Genomic DNA, 22844 nt, shown 5'->3' with positions numbered 1-22844 from the left:
GTCCTTCACAGGCACTGGCTTCTTGTTTTTGGGTGGCACAGCTGTGACATGTCCTGTTTTAGGGTTAATATAGATCTTTTTCGGCCTGGGATCGACAGAATCCGGATGAAAAAGTTCCTGTTACTCGATAACCGTTTTTAGCGTTGATTTTTTCGATTTCGAGCGGGGCTGGTGCTGATTTTTGTATTTTTTGGCCTTAGGAGGTGTGGTAGAGTCCTTAGGCTGGTTTTTAGGTTCCGAAGGTTTTGGTTTCGGAGCAGAGGCGTGGTCCTTAGGCTTAGAAGTGTTTGAAGCCGTTTTATCTACGGGCCTGGTGTTCGAGGCCGGGTTGTCTTTCGGCGCCGAAGGAATCGGAAGCGATTTCGGAGCAGAGTGTTCTTTTGGTTTTGGTGCCGAAGGCGCCGGTGGGACTGTTATATGCGGTGTGCTCAGTCCAGAGCTTACCAGAAGGCCTGTCTTTTTTCTTCTGAGCAGGGCCCGGAGGCGGGCTTCTGAAGTGTGCTTTCGGTCGCGACTGGGGCCCACAGGCGAAGTCTTGACCAGTGCCTTCTGGTTTGATGGTGGGGTTGGGGTATGGGCAGTAGTACTCACTCGTTGACCAGGAGTGATGGGGTCATTGGAGTCTCCTGCCTCCGACACGATTTCGAGATCTTCGGAATCTTCTTCTGGGACATCTGGGCCTTCATCAAAGATGTCCTCTGGTTCCGGAGCTGATCTTTGCGCCTTGATGTGTCGTCGAGCCCGACGCTCTCGAATGGTCTTTTTCGATCGAAAGGAGGCGCAGGCTGGACAGCTGGACTCGTCGTGTTCTGGCGAGAGATACAGGTTGCAGACCTTATGATGGTCACTGTGTTGGAACTTCGCTCCACACTGGGGGCATTTTTTGAACGGCGTCCTTTCCATGAGCCGTGTGCCTTATGGCGTCGATAGGCCCAGCAGCCCGCGTCGACTGGAATCGGGTCGATGAAAGTTGCGCCGAAGACTTCGATGTCTGAAGTGAATTCGAAGAGTTCAAGAAAGTTTTGCGTGTCGAAAAAGTTTGAAATTAAAATTCCAAACCAGAGCGCAGTTGCATCCGAACCCAATGGCGGAAAAAAACAATCTAAGGATGGAGTAGATGCCCATGCGCACTATCGTCCAAAGGAGGAGTCCTCTATCTCGTGAAGGATGGAGCCAATGCCCATGCGCACTATTGTCCAAGGGAGGAGTCACCTATCTCGTGACTACAAAGACTTCTTCCAAGACAACAACAAGGTGCAACCATCCGAGCCCAACACCAGATGGCGATCTAATGCAAAGTGTGTGATCTGCAGATAATATGCCTCTAACATGCTATTTATGTGCTCACATTCTTCATATCCTGCTAGCATTGCCAGACATAAATGGCATCTATCACTGATAGCATGCAAAGCATTTCTGTGATTCTATCACTGATAGCATGCAAAGCATTTCTGGAGTCAAAACCAATAACTTATGATTTTTAAAGGAATGAATCTGCAAACCTAATTAATGGGCATTAGATTTTATTTATTTTTTAAATGGTCTAATAGCTACCAATGCAATTATTTACCAAATAACAATTCTTACCTAAATATTACTGCTAATCGATCCAAAAAAACTGTGGGGTCTGATGAAATGCCATTGCTAGGATCCTGACCAAGCATCTGAAAAAAAGTAATATAAAAAAGTCAATCAAAAATTTAACATGAACACATACCTCAGAAAGGTTTCTTAGATTACTGGAGCAGTCCACTGCTAGCACTTTGATAGTGCTGCAAAAAAAGGTGTTTTACGCAAAGAAATAGCATTCAGTACTTATCGACCATGGAAGAATATAACAAAGTTGGTGTTGTTGGGATCCAAATTTTAGATGTAAAAGGTACTTCGCTAATGACCGCAAATGCTTATGTCGCTCATCTAAGCTGGCAGACAAAAGACAGCATTGACTGCATAACTGCAGACAGATGGAGTAGCACCAGATATGTCTACTTCACAACACCTACTCTCCCCTTCATTACGCTAACTGAAGATGGAAAGAACACATTTAACTGAGATCAAAATTACCCAAAGTTAGTTGTTAGTTAAGAAAGCAACATGCACAATCAACTGTCTGTAAAAGCCCATTGTAAAGCTACGATTAGTTTCCTCCATAGTGAGGTGTTTGAAGACTGAGTACATTTTATATAAAACATTACATATGTCCAATTCCGACTCCTCCTACAATAAGAGGTTTAAAAAAAAAAAAAGAAATATACATTTTCATTATTTAGAGAATAAAAACAATTGGGGTTTTGCGATGTACAGCCATGGAGGAAACGAAAGTCTATAAAAAACAGAAATAGCATAATTCAAGAACAAAATATTGAAGATCTCCAAAATGGGTATCATCCCTATATTGACATTTGAGAATGTGAATAAATAATGGGCAAGCTACTTACCTTCGGTAACGCCTTATCTGGTAGAGAAATGATCTAGGCTCCTTACCTTTGAATTTGCCGGGCATCAGACTGGATCCGAAAGATTTTTTATTAAGCAATACCCCTGGGTGCAGGGAGGTGGAGTCATTCGGGTCCACGTGATGTCAGCGGCGGTATCTGTGCCGCTGTGATGTCTGCATCACCTGACAACAGTTATTTTTCATGACTTTCCACGCCAGAAGCGCAGTCTCATGAAGTGCACGGACATTGGTGTGTTTTTTGAACAACTAGATCCCTGACCCCAGAAACTTGTCCACAGTGCAAGAAGTATGGGTGGGTCGGTGAGGAATCTGCAGCTACGTCATGTCTCTTCCAGATAAGGCGTTAACGAAGCTAAGTAATCTGTACATCTGATGGAGACATCTAGCTGGAGATTCCTTACCTCTGAATAGATACTCAAACAAACCATCCCCAGAGGAGGGACTGTCTGCAAGTTTAGACCAGTAAGTCCTGCCGGACAGAGTGGCTAAAAAGGCAGTCCCTGCGGACTTGACTATCCAGGCAGTAGGGCTTGGTAAACGTGTGCAGGGTTGCCCACATTCCTGCCTGCCAAATTAAGAGGACGAACTCCACATCGCAAAGCAGTAGTAGCAGCATTCACTCTTTAGTCTTCAGGAGGTTGCTTTTTGGCCAGAATGTAGGCAACTTTGGTGTAGAGGACAAGCCATCGTGAGATAGTCTTCTGCACTGCACAACCTTTCTTTGTTCCAGCATACCCCACAAAGAGTTGGATGCCGGTAGAATAACAATGCTCTTTTTGGGTCCAAACAGTGGAGTCGTTCCTCTTCTTTAGAGGGGTGATGAGGAGTGTAGGAAGTGGACAAGGCGACAGATTGCCCCACTTTTGGTAAGAAGGAGGCCCTACTGCAAAGTACTCACTTATCAGGGAAGATGGTTAGGTAAGGAGGCTTGGATGAGGGAGCCTGCAATTTGCTCGCCCTCCTGGCAGATGGGACTGCCACTTAAGTTTTTTCTATAGTAAGAAGACGGAGGTGGCAAATTTGCAGAGATTCCAATGGAGCGCATATTAGAAAGGTGAGAACTAAATTAAGGTCCCACTGAGGCATAATTAAAGGGGAAGGTGGGAACATATGTACAAGGTCTTTGAGGAATCTATTTACAATAGGAGATTTAAATAATAAGAGGTGGTCTGGCAGCCTTAGAAAGGCAGATAGGGCCGAAAGGTACCCTTTGAGAGTGCCCATTGCACAGCCCTGCTGGGCAAGGGTCAAAATAAAAAACAAAACAAAGGGAAGCAGAAGAGGGTCAATAGATCTTTCTGTACAATATTTTACAAATTTGTTCCACTGGCAGGTGTACATTGTCTTGGCGGAAGGTCCCCTGACTGCCAAAATAACAGTACAAAGTTCGAGAGGAAGGTCGAATGCCATCCACTACCGCCACTCAATCTCCAGGCAAGCAGGTGTAGAGTTCACCGGTTTGGGTGGAGGATCCCTCCCCTACTGCTCCGATAGAAGATCCTCCCGAAGGGGCTGCCTGATCGTAGGATCGATACTCAAATGGAGAAGCTCGGGATACCAGACTCTCTGTGCTCAGTCCGAAGCCACAACGATGACAACAATGACTTGGGCCCGGCTGCTCTTGATCGTCTTGAGAACTCTGGACAGGAGTGGTGTAGGAAGCTGGCTCCGAATATACTATACCAAAGTAAGGCATCGTCTGCAGTGAGTACAGGGGATCTCCAGAGGCTAAAAGTAGATGATACTAATGCTCCCTCTTGTGGTAGTGTGGTCGAGCAGTCAGGTTTACCAGAGGGTCGTGTTGAGCATTTGTTGCACACATACAGTCAAGAACTGAGGCACAGACTCAATGACTAATTCCAAGTAAAATATTTGTAAAAAAAAAAATATTACTTTGTTACTTTTATTTTAGAACTAAGATCTCAGTTGTAGGAAAGTACCAGTTTTAAAAATAGCAATGCTTTCAAGTACAGTAGGAATGTGTTGCAAATAGCAATGGAATACTTTACAGTAGTAGCAGAAATACTTTGTGGTGCCAGTCAAATGCTACTTACCAGTATGCATCTGTTCTTGGCATGCAGGGCTGCTGACATTCGTAGCATAGGTCGCCGCTTAGTGTTGAGTCCGGATGTTTGCACCTTGTTGTCTTGGAAGAGTCTTCGAAGTATCACAAGATAGGCGATTCCTCCCCTGGACTACAGTGCGCATGAGCATCTTCTTCATCTTCAGATTGTTTTTCGCCATTGTGGCAAAGATGGAGTATAGGAAAGTAAGAGATGACCATGTAAATGTATGTAAGGAAGATAACCATGCAGCTGTGACAGGCACCGGGGAGGAGGGTGGGTATATGAATGTCAGCAGCCCTACATGCCAAGAACAGATGCATACTGGTAAGTAGCATTTGCCGTTCGAGGCATGTGGGCTGCTAAATTCATATCGTAGCATAGAATGTGTAGCAGTTTCTCCTCTAGCGGTGGTCGCCTGTATCACCTACAGTGGTTTGAAAAAGAGTTTTAAGGACAGCCTGGCCTACAGCAGCTTGTTGCTTAGCTTGCACATCAACACAGTAGTGTTTGGTGAAAGTGTGTATGGTAGACCATGTAGCTGCCCTACATATGTCTTCTAAGGCAATATTTCCTAGGAAAGCCATGGATGCCCCCATTTTACGCGTTCAGTGTGCTTTTGGGGGAACTGTTAAAGTGCGTTTTGCCTTTTGATAGCATATTTGAATGCATTTAACTATCCACCTAGCTATTCCTGCTTTGTAAGGAAAATGATACTTACCAGTATGCATCTGTTCTTGGCATGTAGAGCTGCAGAGTTGTACACTTGGCATTAGATCGCCACCTGGTGTTGGGCTCGGATGATTGCACGTTGTTGTCTTTGTAGTCACAAAATAGGTGACTCCTCCCTTGGACGATAGTGCGCATGGGCATCGACTCCATCCTTAGATTGTTTTTTGTCATGATGGAAAATGATGGAGTTAGTAGAAAAGAAAAAGATGTCCATGTTTGTATATGTCCAAGTAAGATCGTACTGGAACAGATACAGGTCCCGGGGAGGTGGGTGGGCTTGTGTGGATCTGCAGCTCTACATGCCAAGAACAGATAAATACTGGCAAGTAGCATTTTCCATGGGCATCGGCTCCATCCTTAGATTGTTTTTCGCCATGATGGAAAATGATGGAGTAGGTATAAGTAAAGAAAAAAGGATGTCCATGCGTGTCCATCTAAGTAAGATGAAAACTGGAACGGATCCAAGTCCTGGGGAGGCGGGAGGGCGTGTACAACTCTGCAGCTCTACATGCCAAGAACAGATGCATACTGGTAAGTAGCATTTTCCGTTCAAGGCATATGAGCTGCAGATTGTACACTTAGCATTGATTGTACAGCAGTGTCTCCCCTAGCAGTGGTCACTTGTATCCGTTGCAGTGGTTTGAAAGAGAGTTTTAAGGACAGCCTGGTCTACTGCAGCTTGCTGCTTGGCTTGCACATCAACACAATAGTGTTTAGTGAAGGTGTGTGGTGTAGACCATGTTGCTGCCTTGCATACGTCCTCTATGGGGTATGTTTCCTAAGAAAGCCATAGCAGCTCCTAGCTTGCGAGTGGAGTGCGCTCTAGTAGGAACTGTTAATGTATGTTTAGCCTTTAGATAGCATATTTGTATACACTTCCTAATCCACCTTGCGATCCCACCTTTAGAGATGGGATTGCCTTTGTATGGAGGAGAGAAAGATACAAACAGTGGTTTTGTTTTTCTAAAAGATTTAGTTCTATCTATATAGTATAGAAGAGCTCTTTTAACATCTAGAGTGTGTAAAGCCCTTTCCGCTACAGAGTCTGGGTTTTGGAAAAAGACAGGTAACTATGGATTGATTTAAGTGAAAAGGAGTGATGACCTTTGGAAGAAATTTTGGATTAGATCTAAGAATCACTTTGTGAGGATGTATTTGAAAAAATGGTTCTTGTATAGTGAAAGCTTGTATCTCACTTACTCTTCTAAGAGAGGTAATAGCAACAAGGAAAGCTGTTTTCCATGTTAGGAATTGCAGTTCACATTTATGTAGAGGCTCCAACGGGTGCCCCATGAGTCTTGTAAGGACAATATTAAGGTTCCACACTGGAGAAGGTGGCAACCTGGGTGGGATTATTCTTTTTAATCCTTCCATGAATGCTTTGATTGAAGGCACTCTGAAGAGAGACAGATGCTGTCTGTTTTGTAAATAAGCTGCAATTGCTGCAAGGTGCAGGCGTATGGAAGAATATGCTAAATTAGACCTTTGTAGATGTAAAAGGTAACAAATGATATTCTGGATGGAAGCATCCAGGGGATCAATTTGATTGTTTCTGCAATATATTGCGAATCTTTTCCATTTAGCGGCATAACATGCTCTGGTAGTGGGTTTCCTAGCCTCTTTAATGATGTTCATACAGTCTGATAGTAGGTTTAGATAACAAAACTCTAAGACTTCAGGAGCCAGATAACTAAATTCAGTTGTTTTGGGTCTGGGTGTCTGATTTCTCCATGGTTCTGTGTTAACAGGGAGGGTGTGAGCTGTAACTTTTGATGTGGAACCAGAGAGAGAGATCCAGCAGTGTGGTGAACCACGGTTGGTGTGCCCATGTGGGAGCTACCAGGATCAGTTTGAGAGACTGTTGTCTGAGCTTGCGCACTACTAATGGAATCAGTGGGAGAGGCGGAAAAGCGTATGCAAATCTGCCTGACCAGTTCATCCATATCGCATTGCCCTTGGACAATGGGTGTGGAAACCTGGCGGTGAAGGTTGGGCATTTTGCATTTTCGTGGGTGGCAAACAGATCTATGTGTGGATGACTCCACCTCTGAAAGAATGGATGAAGAACTCGTGGATGTAGTTCCCATTCGTGAATCTGGTGTGACTGCCGACATAACAGATCTGCTATCTGATTGTGAACTCCTGGAAGGTGTTCTGCTAGCAGATGCATATTTTGAGGAATGGCCCACCTCCAAATGTTCTGTGCGGGCTGGGACAGTTGCAGAGAGATTGTCCCCCCTGTTTTAGTATATAGTACATGGCTGTCATATTGTCTGTCCGGATTAAGACAGCTTTGTTTTGTACTTGTAGTTGAAAAGTCTCGAGTGCTAAGAATATGGCTAGCAGCTCTAGATGGTTTATATGGAACAGTTTTTGTTGATTGTTCCATTGACCTTGAGTTGTATGATGTAAGAGATGGGCTCCCCATCCTGTGAGAGATGAGTCTGTTGTGAGCACTAACTGTGGAACAGGTTCAAGGAACGGCCGCACCTTTGTCAAGTTTTTGGTGTTCCACCACTGCAGAGAACGATGCGTGCGGCTGTCCACCAACACCAGGTCTGTTAGTTTACCTGGAGCCTGGTTCCACTGTTGTGCTAGGCACTCTTGTAACGGGCACCATTTGCAATCTTGCGTGTGGTACTATGAAGATGCAAGATGCCCTCATGCCTATTAGTCTCATGAACACTCTGGCTTGCAGAGATTGTTGTTGTTGGAAGACTGTGACTAAGGTTTGAATGCTCCGTATCCTTGCTGGACTGGGATACGCTAGAGCTGTAGATGAGTTAATTGTAGCCCCTAGATACTGGTGTACATGAGAAGGCTGTAGGTACGACTTGGTGTAGTTGATCGTGAACCCAAAGTTGTGCAACGTTTGAATTGTTTGATGTGTGTGTTGGACACATTGATTGAATGACTTGGCCTTTATGAGCCAGTCGTCCATATAAGGGAAGACATGTATTTGCTGCCTTCTGAGATGTGCTGCTACTACTGCTAAGCACTTTGTGAACACGCGTGGTGCTGTGGTTACCCCAAATGGAAGGACTTTGAACTGACAGGGTTGTCCTTGTAATACAAACCTTAGGTACTTCCTGTGAGCAGGGTGTATAGGAATGTGAAAGTAGGCGTCCTTTAGGTCTAGGGTTGAAAGGAAATCGCCTTGTTGCAGTAGTGGGAGCACTTGTTGCAGAGTGATCATATGAAAATGATCTGATTGTATGTACTGATTGAGGGGGCCTGAGGTCAAGAATTGGTCTTAGTGTCCCGTCCTTTTTGGGAATTAGAAAATACAGCAAGTAAACCCCTGTTCCCTGTTCTTCTAAAGGAACTAATTGAATGGCATCCTTTTGTAAAAGGGACAGAACTTCTTGTTGGAGCAGAGTCAGGTGGTCTGTAGACATTGGACGCTGCCTGGGAGGTATGTGTGGAGGGGTTGCAATAAGTTCTAGGCAGTAGCCATGTTGGATAATCTGTCTCACCCACTTGTCTGTTGTGATGGAGTTCCAGACAGGCAGGAACTGTGGTAATCTCTCCCCTACAGGAGTGGAATGCTGTTGGGGGAGCAGAGGGAAGTCACTGTTTTGAGGCGGAAGAGGATCGATTGTTGTTGTTACCGCAACCTCTTTCTTTGTTATTATTGCCTCTGTATCCTCCTCTAAAATATCCCTTGTTAGAGGATGTTTGTGTGTGGGATTTGAAAGATGTTGTGGTGTCTGCTCCAGTTTGTTTGGAGCCCCCTCTGTAGAAGGAGCGACGAAAGGAACCTCTAGCTGGCATGGACTGTAAAGCCCCCATAGACTCGGCGGTGTCCGTATCTTTCCGAGTGCAGTGTCCACTTCTGGGCCAAATAATTGGTTCTGATTAAATGGTTGGTTTAAAATGGTAGTTTCCACTTCCTGTTTAAACCCTGAAATGCGTAGCCACGCATGTCTCTTAAGTATGACACTGGTATTCACAGCTCTAGATGCGGTGTCTGCAGCGTCTAGTGCACATTTTATTGAGGCATTTGAAATTAACTTGCCTTACTGTATGAGGTCAGTTGCCTGAGCTTTATACTGATCTGGTAGATGCTCAAGTAGTTTTTCTAATTGATCATAATGAGCCCTATCGTAACGAGAGAGGAGGGCTTGTGTATTAGCTATACGCCATATGTTAGTGGCTTGTACAGCTATTCTTTTACCTGACGCTTCAATTACTTTGGATTCTTTGTCAGGTGGGGGTGCTTCGCCAGAAGTTTGAGAATTTGCCCTATTCCTAGCATTGGACATAACTAAAGAATAATGGTAGGTGTCCTTTAATGTAGACTGGATCTGTGGGTGCTGGCCTATATTTTTTACGAATTCTGGGGTTCAAAGTCCTAGTGCGTACCGGGTCTTTAAATACCTCCGGAGCATGTTTGATGACCCCTTTAATCATGGGAAGAATTTGAACAGACCATTGAGACTGTTCAAAGGGATCTAAGAGAAAATCCTCCTCAGTCTCATCAGAATGCATGGTGACTTTGGGGGAAGCAGCAGCTCTGTTTAATAAATGACAAAAACCAATGTTATCCTCTGGAGGGGAAGGTTTGAAGGGTATAACTGCGGGTCAGGAATGTCCGGCGCAATTTGTGGGTTTGGCAAGTCCCATATAATGTCATCCACGTGGTATAGGAAAGGCTCATCATTATCATCCCCTCTACCCAGACTATATTCATCATCATCATGTTGAGGTAAATGTGATGATAAAAGTGGGGAATGTGCTGGAGAGATTTGAGGTGATATGTGAGGAGGTGGAGGTATAGGAAAGGAAAAGTGCATAGGGGATGTTGCACAGTCCTTTTTCTTGGCAGGAACCACAGGTGTGGGCGGTGCATCTGCTGGTCTTTTCTTGTGAGGTGTAGCTTCTACACGGCCTGTTTTTGGGTCGATGTAGATCCCCTTTTGTCGAGGATCTGGCAAGAAAAGTTCCTCCTCATGTACAACCTTCTTGGGCGTCGATTTTTTCGGTTCCAGCCGAGGTTGTTTTGTGTCTTTAGCCTTGGGAGGTGTTGAAACGTCCTTTGGCGTAGTTTTCGGTGCCGAAGGTTTTGTTTTCGGCTTGCTAGGCAGGTTCGAGGGCTCGGGCACCTCGGAATCGGGCTTTGCGGGCTTCGGCACTGAAGAAGGTGTTTTAGGTGTGGGAGCTGGTGTCGTCTGCTTCGAGGCGTCGGACGATGGCTTCACACTTTTAGGTTTAGAAGTGGACGGCTTCGGAGCCGGTACTTTTCGGTTTCGGTGCCGACACTTCTTTAGGCTTCGGTGCCGAGAGGTCTTTGTTTTGGTGCCGAGCCATCCTTTGGTTTCGGTGCCGAGCTAGCTTTGGGTTTTGGTGCCGAAGGAAGAGGTGGAATCGGCACGTGCGGTTTGCTCGGTGCCGAGGCACTAGAAGGCTTAGTTGTTTTCTTCAAAGCCGGGCTCGAAGGCGGGGCTTTAGAAGCGGGTGTTCGATCTCGACTGGGCCCAGCGGGCGGAGTGCTGACCTTTGCGTTCGGTTTGGGAACTGTATGTGGTGCAGGGGCAGTAGTACTCACACGCTGACCCGATGGAATGGAGTCGTCTGCCTCTGATAAGATCTGGAGATCAGGGGAATCTTCTTCGTGAACGACCGGGACCTCTTCATCGAAGATATCTTCTGGTTCCTGAGCTGATCTCCTCATTTCGTGTCGACGGGCCCTCCGATCCCGGATGCTTTTCTTTGATCGGAAGGATGCACAAGCTGTGCAGGTCGATTCGTCGTGTTCTGGCGATAGACAGAGGTTGCAGACCTCGTGGTGATCGCTATGTGGAAACTTTGCTCGACATACCGGGCATCTTTTGAACGGAGTTCTGTCCATGAGGTGTAGGCCGCACGGCGTCGATAGGCCCAACGGCACACGTCGATGACCGGAATGGAACTGATGGCATCTAAACTATTGTAGTCTTTGTCGAAGGTAGTTTGTTGAAGTGTGAGGAAGTTTTGCGCTTCGATGTGCATGAAAAAGTGTTTTTCAAGCTGGAGCGGAGAAACTTTCATCCGAACCCAGTGGCGGAAAAAAACAATCTAAGGATGGAGCCGATGCCCATGCGCAGTATTGTCCAAGTGTGGTAAATAAATAAATAATACCCTATTTTTGACTGTATAAATGAATAACAGATAGCTCAATAAATAAGAGTCAAAATTCGAGGTAGTAGGAGTTTCGCAGGTTTATTACAGCATAAAGGACAGGAACAGGACAACCTGCATAGGAATAGGATGACAGGGCCCAGCAGCTGCTGGGGCTGGATCTGGGATGAGCGCGCTAGCATTTAATAACAATACACAAGCATATATAGTAAAACAGTTGCATTACAGTACATATGATAGGCGGAGCAGTGGGTGGAGCAGAAGGTGTGACGCGTAGCAGTCGCGAAAGATAAGGGGGAAAAGAGGTGTAACGGGGCGTATACATAGACATGTGATGCAAACGTAACAGAATATGTCATGAATGGGGCGGAAACCATGGAGGGGGCTACCTGAGGAGCAGGGACCTCTAACCTGATGGTGCGCGCAAACTAGCAATGACGTATCACTAGGAGAAGCTGGGGGCTATGAACTCTGTGCTAGGAGCAGAGACTGAAGTCTGGAGAGTCAGGGCGACATGTACCTAAGCAGTATCTAGTATCTGATGTTTAGAGAACATGTTGATATAAACTAGAAGTTAGGAGGGGAAAGGCTGACTTGATTCTAAGACTGGACCATGCATTATTCTACATGTAGTACGTGATGAAGAATATTAAATGACCATTAAATGCAGTATTTCTCTAACGTGGAGACGTGAAGGCTAGACAATGACGGAAACTATTGATGAAGTTCAGTAGCTTAGGAATGCAGAGAAGGAGGACTGAACTGATAACTGGAACTATAACATATTCTTGGCAGACTCAGAGGCAGAGCCAGGCTGGACCGGGCACTGCAAGGCAGGAAGTAAGTGAAGGGTCGAGGATACAGGTGGGGGCTGTATCGCTCCTCAGCGAGGTTTCAGGAGACAGGAGCTGAATCTGGTGTCCAGGCCCTTTTGAGGCCTAGAAACGGGGACTTTACAATGAAATAACGTGCACACTGAGAAACGTGGCAACGTAACTTTACATAGGCCTGATATTCGTAGTATTCACGAGGACTGGAAACTGGCATACTAGAGGTGGATACAACTGTAATTGCGTCATTAATCGAACATGGGGAATACATATGCATATTTAATCATGCACACATAACATATGATGGATGAGGCGTAGGGACACAGAACATGGCAAAATTTACTTTTCCACATTCCCTCCTTGTCACTACGTTTCCATCAGGAAACATCAATTTTCATGATACCATCTATCATTTCATACAGTATCATTTGCTCGTCTCGAATTATCCTGGAACGGGATTTAGAACGGGGCTTGGGACTAGGAATACAAGAGGTAGCACAAATGCCGCAAATCGCAGGGCCACATTGTATACAGAGACAGCAGCTAAATATGATCGCTACTGCAATACCTAGGAAGGACAATATTTTCCATCCCCATGCGGAAATTATATTCCAGAACCAACCGGACCATGTCCAGGTGCCTGGGTCTTGGTGTATCAGATGGGCAATTTTATGGAGTCTGGTTATAGCTGAATAAACAGACGGCGCGTTATTTGGAATGAAAATGCAGCAACTGGATCCGATGACTCTACAGGCCCCGCCCCTATCGGCCAGTATGACGTCAAGGACGAGACGATTCTGTAAAACGACAAATCTCATAGCAGATTGCTCTTCGGTTAAGTTACCTAGAGCAGAGGCAGTCTCATTTACTACAGCTTCGAGGGTTCTGGTTAACCTACGGATCAGTTTACTATTCTGGATAGGTCCTATAAAGAAAAAGAAACCTCTGTTGAAATCTGTATACTGTTCTAGAGCAGTTTCAGTATAATCGACAATTGGGGACTCCCTTCTATGTCTAATGTGTACTAGATGTGTGTTTCTATGATAATCAGGTGGGGCTAGAAAAACTGGTGGCAGTAGGAAGGCAATGTAACAGGTTCCCTCCCAATCGAGGGGCAGACGAACATATGCAGTTTGACCACAAATAAAATAAGAATGACGTGAAGCTTTAAAAATAGATTTCCCACTGTCACTATACTTGACAATAGTGGTACATTCACTATGTCCTACATGTACGGAACCATTATTTCGGACACATAATTCGCCTTTGACTGGCAGTACTGAAATAGCAGGTAAGTCTGGAGTGGAATCAGACTGAACATTCAGGACCATAAAATTCGAAGAATAGTTACCTAAATTATACACTTCATTTTCTAGATCTAACCCGGTTCTGTGGGGGAGACCTTGCTTGTCTGGAAAACATGTACTGTTAAGAAAAGACATATCTGTTGAGGATGACGTTAACGTGGACCATGCTCCACACGAACCATTATGTGAAAATGGATAAGGAAAAAGTGGCAGAACTCCCTTCGGTATCTGGAAAGGGGGGAGTCGACCACACACCCAACAATTAGTGGCATTGCTGGTCTGATGTGAGTAATGTAACATGCGGATGAATGAGTTATTTCGCATAGCGAGGCGGTAAGAGAGTTCATGAGGAGGCAGATCACTAAACGTGTGCTCTACTGTAGCATTAGCAGACTTATTTACATGAGGAACTGGAAGATACAGGTAAAATGCATAACTGGTGCAGGAAATCATAATGCTGAGAAACAATATGAAACATAGAAAAACGATACATCGAATTGAGTTTTGACTAACTCTCTCACTATGGGGGTCTATTTTATACATGTCAGAAACAGTCTAACCGTTTCACCTAGGGGAGGACTTAGACAATCAAACTGACTGACTTATTTTACTAGACCGGAGTTTGAGTTTATACTCCTGTTGCGGAGTTTTCTCTAACAGGGGAGGGGTTGTAGCAATGTCTTTTGCGGGACAGTCCTTGAGAACAATATTTTGGCAATCCTTCAAATCCTGGGAAATGTTCTTTAAGACGGGTTTCAGTCCATTAAATTGTTTTACATGAGAAAGGTGCACCCAGCCTTTGCGACCTTCCAACTTCACGGCTGTACGGGTGGTGAGGAGGACCTGTCGGGGCTCTTTCCAGCGAGGCTCCAGCGGACTTGATCTGTCGAAATTCCTCACCATCACCATGGATCCTGGAACGATTTCATGCGGTGCCACCTCGGTATTGTCTGGAAATGCGGCGGCAACCTGTGAACGACATGAGTTGAGGGCAGACATCAAGGAAGCTAGGTAATCTGTCAGCATATTACTTGAAACATCGGTAATACTTCGGGGTCTAGGAGTAACCCACATGTTAGGGGGGCGGCCGAAAACGACCTCATACGGGGACAGACCTGATCTGGAATGTGCGACCATGCGCATATAAAATAAAGCGACTGGTAGAGCTACCAGCCAATCCACACCTTTCTCTTTACACACTTTGGCGATACGGATTTTCAGAGTCTGATTATGTCTCTCTACGAGACCGGCTGCTTCAGGATGGCGTACACAATGAAACTTCCACTGGTACCCTAACAACAGGGAAACATGCTTCATGAGTTCAGATGAGAATGGCTGGCCGTTGTCAGAATATACGACTCTAGGGAGTCCATAACGAGGGAAGAACTCACGAACCAACTGCTTGGCAGTGGTCGCGGCTGTGTAATCTGGGACTGGATATGCTTCTGTCCACCTGGACAAAGCGCATACAACTACAAGGACATACTTGAAACCTCGACATCGCTCCATCTGAATATAATCCATCTGGAGGACTTCAAAAGGGTGGTCAGGAGGTTGGAATCCACCTTGTTCCACCGGGACACTTTTACCTGGATTAAACTGACAACATATCATACAGGTACGGACTTTCTGCTTGGCTGCAGCTCGTAAATGCTTGTTGAACCAAATGTTCTGGATACTGTCTAACATGGCTTTTTCTCCTAGATGTGCTGGACTATGTGCGGTATTGATAATGACTTGAACCATAGAGTCGGGGAGAAACCATGTGGCTCTACCCTTCGTTAACCATCCTTGATCTGTCTGGACCCCTCCTTGTTCGGACCATTTCTTGATTTCTTCGGGAGTAGCATGTAACTGTATGTCTATGACATCTTGTGTAGGGTCCTTAACTGTCATACATGTAGTCGGATCTGGAGTATGTGTCATGTTAACTGGAATGTCTGGAGTCTGTGCTGTAAGCTTGGCTGTGCGATCTGCTAGATCATTACCTTGGGAAATAATGTCAGTAACTTTCGCATGTGCTTTGCACTTCATGATAGCAATAGATGTCGGTAAGTGTATGGCATCTAACAGAGCTTGAATAAGGAGACCGTGCTGAATCTTGGTTCCATGAGAAGTCATGAAACCTCTCTCCTGCCAGAGCACTCCGAAGTCGTGTACGACTCCGAATGCGTAACGTGAATCTGTGTAAACATTAACTTTCAAGTTCTTGGCGTGTATGCAGGCTTGTGTCAGAGCAACTAGCTCTGCTGCTTGAGCGGACAGGGTATCAATACGGTGTGTTTCAATAACTTCAGTGTCAGTAGTCACTGCATACGCGGCGACTAGTTCTCCTGTACTTGTTCTCATACACGAACCATCCACATAAAGTGTCAGGTCGGGATCTAATAACGGAATATCTGTCAGATCCTGTCTTGGCTTTGTCGTAATGTTAACTACTTCCACGCAATCATGTGTGGCTGGATTTGAATTAACTGATGGTAACAGTGTAGCAGGATTTAAAACGTTGCAGCGTCTGATTTCTATGTGTGGCTGGAACAGTGTCAATTCATAACCTGTTAAACGTGCAATTGTCAAGTGCTGAGTTTGTGTTCGGTTTAAAAGAACTTCCACGGAATGTGGAACTTGTACTGTCAAGGAGTGTCCTAAGACTATGGAATCACTTTGTCTGATAGCTAGTGCTGTGGCTGCAACTGACTTGAGGCACGCAGGCAGAGCCTGGGCTACAGGATCTAATGTGCTCGAAAAATAAGCACATGGCTTGTATTGTCCTGCTTGATCTTGTGTGAGAACAGATAATGCTGTACCTTTGCGTTCAGTAACGAAAAGTGTAAAAGGCTTACTGTAGTTCGGTGTAGCTAGAACTGGAGCTTGGCATAGGGCTTTCTTTAACTCATTGAAATTAAGTGTATGTTCAGATGTCCAAGGGAGGACAGTCGATACGGCTGCCTCCTGTGTCGTTAACTGTATCAGTGGTTTAGCTAGAAATGCATACTGAGGAATCCATTGTCTGCAATAAGAAGTAAGGCCAATAAAAGCACGTACCTCCTTCTGGGTCTTGGGCTGAGGAAGACTCGCTATTAACTGGATACGGTCTGGTGTCAACTGCCTACCCCTCTTGGACAGTAAGTGTCCTAAGTAGACCACTTGCTGGACACAGAATTGAAGCTTAGAAGGGGACACCTTGTGCCCCATCTCGGCCAGGAAATACAGAACTGTAAGGGATGCTCGCTCGCAAGCACGTTCAGAACGGGCTGTGATCAGTAGATCATCGACATACTGGAGCAGGGCAGTGTCAGTTGGCATGTGAATGTTGTCTAGTTGTCTCTTGAGTGCTTGACTGTAAATACTAGGACTTTCTGTGAAACCTTGAGGAGCTCGTGTGAACATATAGCTCCTTCCATTTAAACAAAATCCGAAAAGGAACTGGCTGTCTGGATGAATAGGGACACTGAAAAATGCGTTCTTGAGGTCTATGACAGTGAAGAACGTGGCTTCGGAATCAATGGCTGTTAATAGGGAAGAGATGTCTGGGACAACTGGGTACTGCGGAATAATACATTTATTAAGCTCTCGTAGGTCAATCACTAATCGATATACTGGGGGTGCATTTGGATCAGTACGTTTCATGACTGGAATGATCGGAGAATTACATACATTGGAGTCAGTTTCTACAACCACTCCTTGAGCAATAAGCTCGTCAATAATTTTGGATAAGGCTGCTACAGCCTCAGGTGGCAATCTATACTGTCTGATTCGTGGTAACACTACACCTGGCTTGAGAGTCACACGATAGGGTGTGATTTGCATGTAACCTACATCAGTTGGACCTTGCGCCCATAAGTGCTGTGGAACATTAGACAGTCTTGAATCAAAATCTCGTAATACATAGTGACCCTTAAAGTCACGTAGGAACAATCGTATTCCCTCTGGGGAACAGCATATAACTGCACCTAACTCTTTCAGTGTTTTAATGCCTAATAGATTTTCTGGACATGACTTAGTAAGTAACAGATCAGTAGTGCGGGACAATGGACCTACTTCTAGAGTAACTGGTTTTGAAATCTCATTTACGATAGGTTTTCCTGAGAATCCAAGGGAAACATTTCTTGAGCCTGAGAGCGGAGCCCCTGGAACTTCGGCATGACTAATTGTGGTCCTACTTGCCCCTGTATCAATCAAAAACTTTCTGTCTTTCCCTAATACTTGACTGTGAACATAGGGACCTTCTTGATCTACAGGTATCTCGATGAGAGGCAAGCCTACCTCCCTCTCTAGGCTGTTTCATGAATACTGCTGGTACTCTGGATACTCAGACTGTGCATACTGGTACATCTGCTGTGTGACATGCTGTGTTGCAGCAATAGGCTGCGGTGCTGGAACTGTCTGTGGTGCATTCTGTGACTGAGGAGTCTGTGAAACTTGTTCTTGTCTAGGCGGACGTGGTCTTTCTTTAGTCTTACCGGTAGCTATGTTGTGTTTCAGAACTGCACACTCATTTATAAAATGACCTGGCTGTTTACAATAATTGCAGTTCCCTTTAACGGGAGCTGCAGGATGACTGGCTTGATTCGGACCCCTCTTCTGACTGTCTTGAGGAACAGATTGTGCAACTAGTACTTTCATTTTCGTGTCTTTCATACGTTTTCTTTCGTGTTCTTGCTCTTCTCTGATTCTATTCTGGTGGTATTGGAGCATTTGCAACATCTGGGACGGGGTATTAGCTTGCCAGGTACTTTCGACTTTCAGAACTCGATTTTTAATTTGTGGGCTTGAATTCTCGACTAATTTAGTAACAAAAAGGTGAGGGTATGACTCACTACTTGTCTTGAGGCCACTGTTAATGCTGAAACATTTTTCAAATCTAGAATAAAAATCACTAATATCCTCATCTTGCTTCTGTTTACAGGCTGAGATTGCATCCCAGTCTTCTTTTCTAGTTGTCAATAATCTGGGTAAAACTTGTATTAATAATTCCGGTAATTCTTTACATTTATCTCCAAGACCGGTACCTGGTACTCGTGCCTTGTCTTCAGCTTCTAGAACTGCCCAATCGATCTTTTTCTCTCCCACCTCCCATTCTTTTTCCTTGAGCTTTTCATACACCCCTGCGGGCAGCAGAACCTTTAACATTTTAATTATATCTGGATACGTGTATTCTCCCATACGGAGCATGTCTTTTAATTCTCTATGGAACCCTGCTGGATCTTTGTCATGACAGGGAATTAATTTCTTCATCTCGAGGAGTTCCATCTTTGTAATCGGAGTGTAAACAAACACTCGTTCTAGTTCGCCACCCGTTCCTCTGGGTGGACTTCTCGTAACGGATTCTGTCTCTCCATGTAAAATGGTTTACTTTCTGGGGGTGAGACATGAACAAAATGCGGGTTCAGAAACGTTCTATATTTGTGACGCTGTTCTAGAATGACACTAATTAAGTCGGTACCTAAACCTTTCCATCTATACTGGAGTAACTCGTTCAGGACATCATGTAACGGGCCTGGATCAGAGTGCTGACCCTCATACAATGTAATGAGGTGCTGAATCATATACATACCCACCAGTCGTTGTTCGGCTGGGGGCATTTTCAGAAACATTTGTGCCACTATTTCGTCTGGAAAAGTGGTAGAATCAGTAATCCATCGGACTGCTGATCGGGCTAGTTCTTGTTCATGCATGGTACTTAACTCACTGTAACCGATTCGTGATTTCAGAATGTGATCGGTAGCTTGAAACACTTGTTCTAGTGAACCTTGTTCTGGTGCTGGATGATGAAAAATAGACTTGTGTTCTAGGCGTAAATGGCGATCTGGAAATCTAGGTTTTCCTACATACGCTATTCTGGCGGGATTCTCGTCCTCTACCTCTTCAGTATCAGAGTTACTTTCTTTCTCGCTTACTTGTGCTGCTTTACGTTGTTCGTGTATCTTTATTATTTCTCTACGGATTTTCTTGTACATACTCTCCATAGCACCGACGGTCTTGTGCTTACCCTCGGCTATATTATCACTCCACCTTGTCAGGATTTTCATTTCGGCCGGATCTTTAGACGGGTAATCTTGTTCTCTTACTAGACAATTGATCAGAAACTTTAATATCATGAGCTGGATCTCGGCTTTCCTTTGAGACATGGCCTCGCTAATGCTTTCTGGATCATCCCCTGTACGGATGAAACGATATATTCTGTCTAGGTCTTCTTTCATATTCGGTAAGGTGACTAGATACTCGGCCACCTTTCTTACACGGAATGAATATAAAACCATATTATCCTCGCCTGGGACTGGATCATAGCCGCATTCGGCAAGGGATTTTCTTATTTCTGCTACGGTCTGATGTCTGGGCGTACGCTGTGACGCTTGTGCATGTAATTCGGCTGTCGTTAAACGCTTGTGTGGCGGCGGGGTTTGAGGAGTACCTCCCCCTGCGGCCCCTAAACTAGAGTCGTCTACTGAGGCTCTTCGTCCTGGCAGAGTGGGAAATGGAAATGCAGGCTGGACTTGTATGGCGGGCTGGACCGGGGGTACCGTAACAGGTACTCCGGTGTCTGGAGGAGCGGGAAGTGCCTGATTTACAGGGACTGGCGGAGCGCGAACAGGATTTGCATATTCTGGGACTGTGTCGTCCAAATAGGACGAAATAAAAATATCAGCTGCGGTCTGTTTGTGACGTAGCTTGGTCGGAACTAACGGTGGCGGGAAATTACTGGATGCCTCTGGGGTCGCTTTTGGCAAGCCCTCGGCAAAGAGAGGATACATACCCCTATTAAGGGCATGCCTCTGTCTGTCTGATTGTTCAGTTTTAACTCGTTCACCAATCTCGATTAATTCCCTTTCTTGGGCTCGTTCCAAGGATTCTCTACTTAATTCTGACTTTCTGATTTCTTTTTCGGTTCTTTTATGAGATTCTTTACGCCATAACTCGATGGCATCTTTCTGTGACTGTCTGGCTTTCTTTTTCCATAATGCTTCTTCTACTCGCATGATGCACTCGGCATCCCATGTACCCGATACGGGCCATCTATACTTTTCTTCTAACTGTTTGGTATACTCTACCCATAAATCTAGATACAATATGGCGCTTATGCCATGCTTCTGATACATAAAGTGACCTGGACTGTCCCTCGGCGGAACAGGAACTGCTTCTTCTAACAAACCCTTTCTAGTTTTTAGCTGACGTAATCTCGAAAAGAGAGACATTGTAAACTTGAATCGGAACACAATACAATACACGAGGAACAATAACAATTGGGAGAACAATTCAGGCATACCACGACATTGGAAATACATTGAACAACATCATAACATAACAGTTCGGACAGAATATTACCTGGAATACTGAGAACAGAAACACAAGAATTTCTCGAGAACGGAACAGACTAGAGTTACTGGATGCACTGCTGAAACAGTACGGAACATACCGGTCCCATAAAGGGACGCATCAAGACCCGTATCCACCTAGGTGAACACTTCGTTTGTGAGTCTGTGTACCACCAACCCACGGACCAGAGTCAATTTAGATTGACCCTGTCTAGATACTACCCCAGTAATGGTACTCACCGGGCAGCAAGAACAGAAGGCCTCGGATCGGACTGGACTGCTACGACGACGGACGACGAACTTCGGACTTCAGTTACGGGTGGACCTCCGGATACCTCGGACCTTGGACTCTTGGCTTGGGCTCTGGTCGGGACTCGCCGCGTTCCTCCACCGCCTCGTCTGGATGCTGGACCGCCTCCTCCGTCTCCTCCGTGGGCCTGAGGGATACTTGAAGCAGAAATATCTGCATGTGCACGGTATGGTTCCGTCACGGCTGCAGAGGGTCAGGGGGTCGGCGTGGCTTCACCGACGCGTGGGGAAAGGGCAAGTCCCTGTTCGGGCGCCATTATGTGGTAAATAAATAAATAATACCCTATTTTTGACTGTATAAATGAATAACAGATAGCTCAATAAATAAGAGTCAAAATTCGAGGTAGTAGGAGTTTCGCAGGTTTATTACAGCATAAAGGACAGGAACAGGACAACCTGCATAGGAATAGGATGACAGGGCCCAGCAGCTGCTGGGGCTGGATCTGGGATGAGCGCGCTAGCATTTAATAACAATACACAAGCATATATAGTAAAACAGTTGCATTACAGTACATATGATAGGCGGAGCAGTGGGTGGAGCAGAAGGTGTGACGCGTAGCAGTCGCGAAAGATAAGGGGGAAAAGAGGTGTAACGGGGCGTATACATAGACATGTGATGCAAACGTAACAGAATATGTCATGAATGGGGCGGAAACCATGGAGGGGGCTACCTGAGGAGCAGGGACCTCTAACCTGATGGTGCGCGCAAACTAGCAATGACGTATCACTAGGAGAAGCTGGGGGCTATGAACTCTGTGCTAGGAGCAGAGACTGAAGTCTGGAGAGTCAGGGCGACATGTACCTAAGCAGTATCTAGTATCTGATGTTTAGAGAACATGTTGATATAAACTAGAAGTTAGGAGGGGAAAGGCTGACTTGATTCTAAGACTGGACCATGCATTATTCTACATGTAGTACGTGATGAAGAATATTAAATGACCATTAAATGCAGTATTTCTCTAACGTGGAGACGTGAAGGCTAGACAATGACGGAAACTATTGATGCAGTTCAGTAGCTTAGGAATGCAGAGAAGGAGGACTGAACTGATAACTGGAACTATAACATATTCTTGGCAGACTCAGAGGCAGAGCCAGGCTGGACCGGGCACTGCAAGGCAGGAAGTAAGTGAAGGGTCGAGGATACAGGTGGGGGCTGTATCGCTCCTCAGCGAGGTTTCAGGAGACAGGAGCTGAATCTGGTGTCCAGGCCCTTTTGAGGCCTAGAAACGGGGACTTTACAATGAAATAACGTGCACACTGAGAAACGTGGCAACGTAACTTTACATAGGCCTGATATTCGTAGTATTCACGAGGACTGGAAACTGGCATACTAGAGGTGGATACAACTGTAATTGCGTCATTAATCGAACATGGGGAATACATATGCATATTTAATCATGCACACATAACATATGATGGATGAGGCGTAGGGACACAGAACATGGCAAAATTTACTTTTCCACACAAGGGAGGAGTCACCTATCTCGTGACTACAAAGACTTCTTCCAAGACAACAACCTGCAATCATCCGAGCCCAACACCAGGTGGCGATCTAATGCTAAGGGTACAATCTGCATATCATATGCCTCGAACATGGGATTACCCTTATGTTGTGGTGAAAAAGCGACAAATAGTTGCTTTGTCTTTCTGAATGATTTTGTTCTATCAACGTAATATAACAGAGCTCTTTTAACGTCTAGTGTGTGAAG

At 45.2% G+C, this 22844-nt stretch overlaps 1 protein-coding gene across 3 annotated transcripts in view; it reads right to left on the bottom strand.

The window, feature by feature from the left end:
* Positions 1-22844, bottom strand: part of TNPO3 (transportin 3) — a 1288661-nt gene that overhangs the window by 459724 nt on the left and 806093 nt on the right. For all 3 annotated transcript variants that reach the window (XM_078677788.1, XM_078677785.1, XM_078677786.1), the window contains exon 14: positions 1588-1664. In XM_078677788.1, the coding sequence (XP_078533914.1) occupies positions 1588-1664 (77 nt within the window). The remainder of the gene's footprint in view (positions 1-1587; positions 1665-22844) is intronic.

The sequence above is a fragment of the Lissotriton helveticus genome, chromosome 1_1, assembly GCF_964261635.1.
Source record: "Lissotriton helveticus chromosome 1_1, aLisHel1.1, whole genome shotgun sequence".
NCBI classification, from domain to species: Eukaryota; Metazoa; Chordata; class Amphibia; order Caudata; family Salamandridae; genus Lissotriton; species Lissotriton helveticus.
This window is presented reverse-complemented; position numbering and strand designations above follow the sequence as displayed.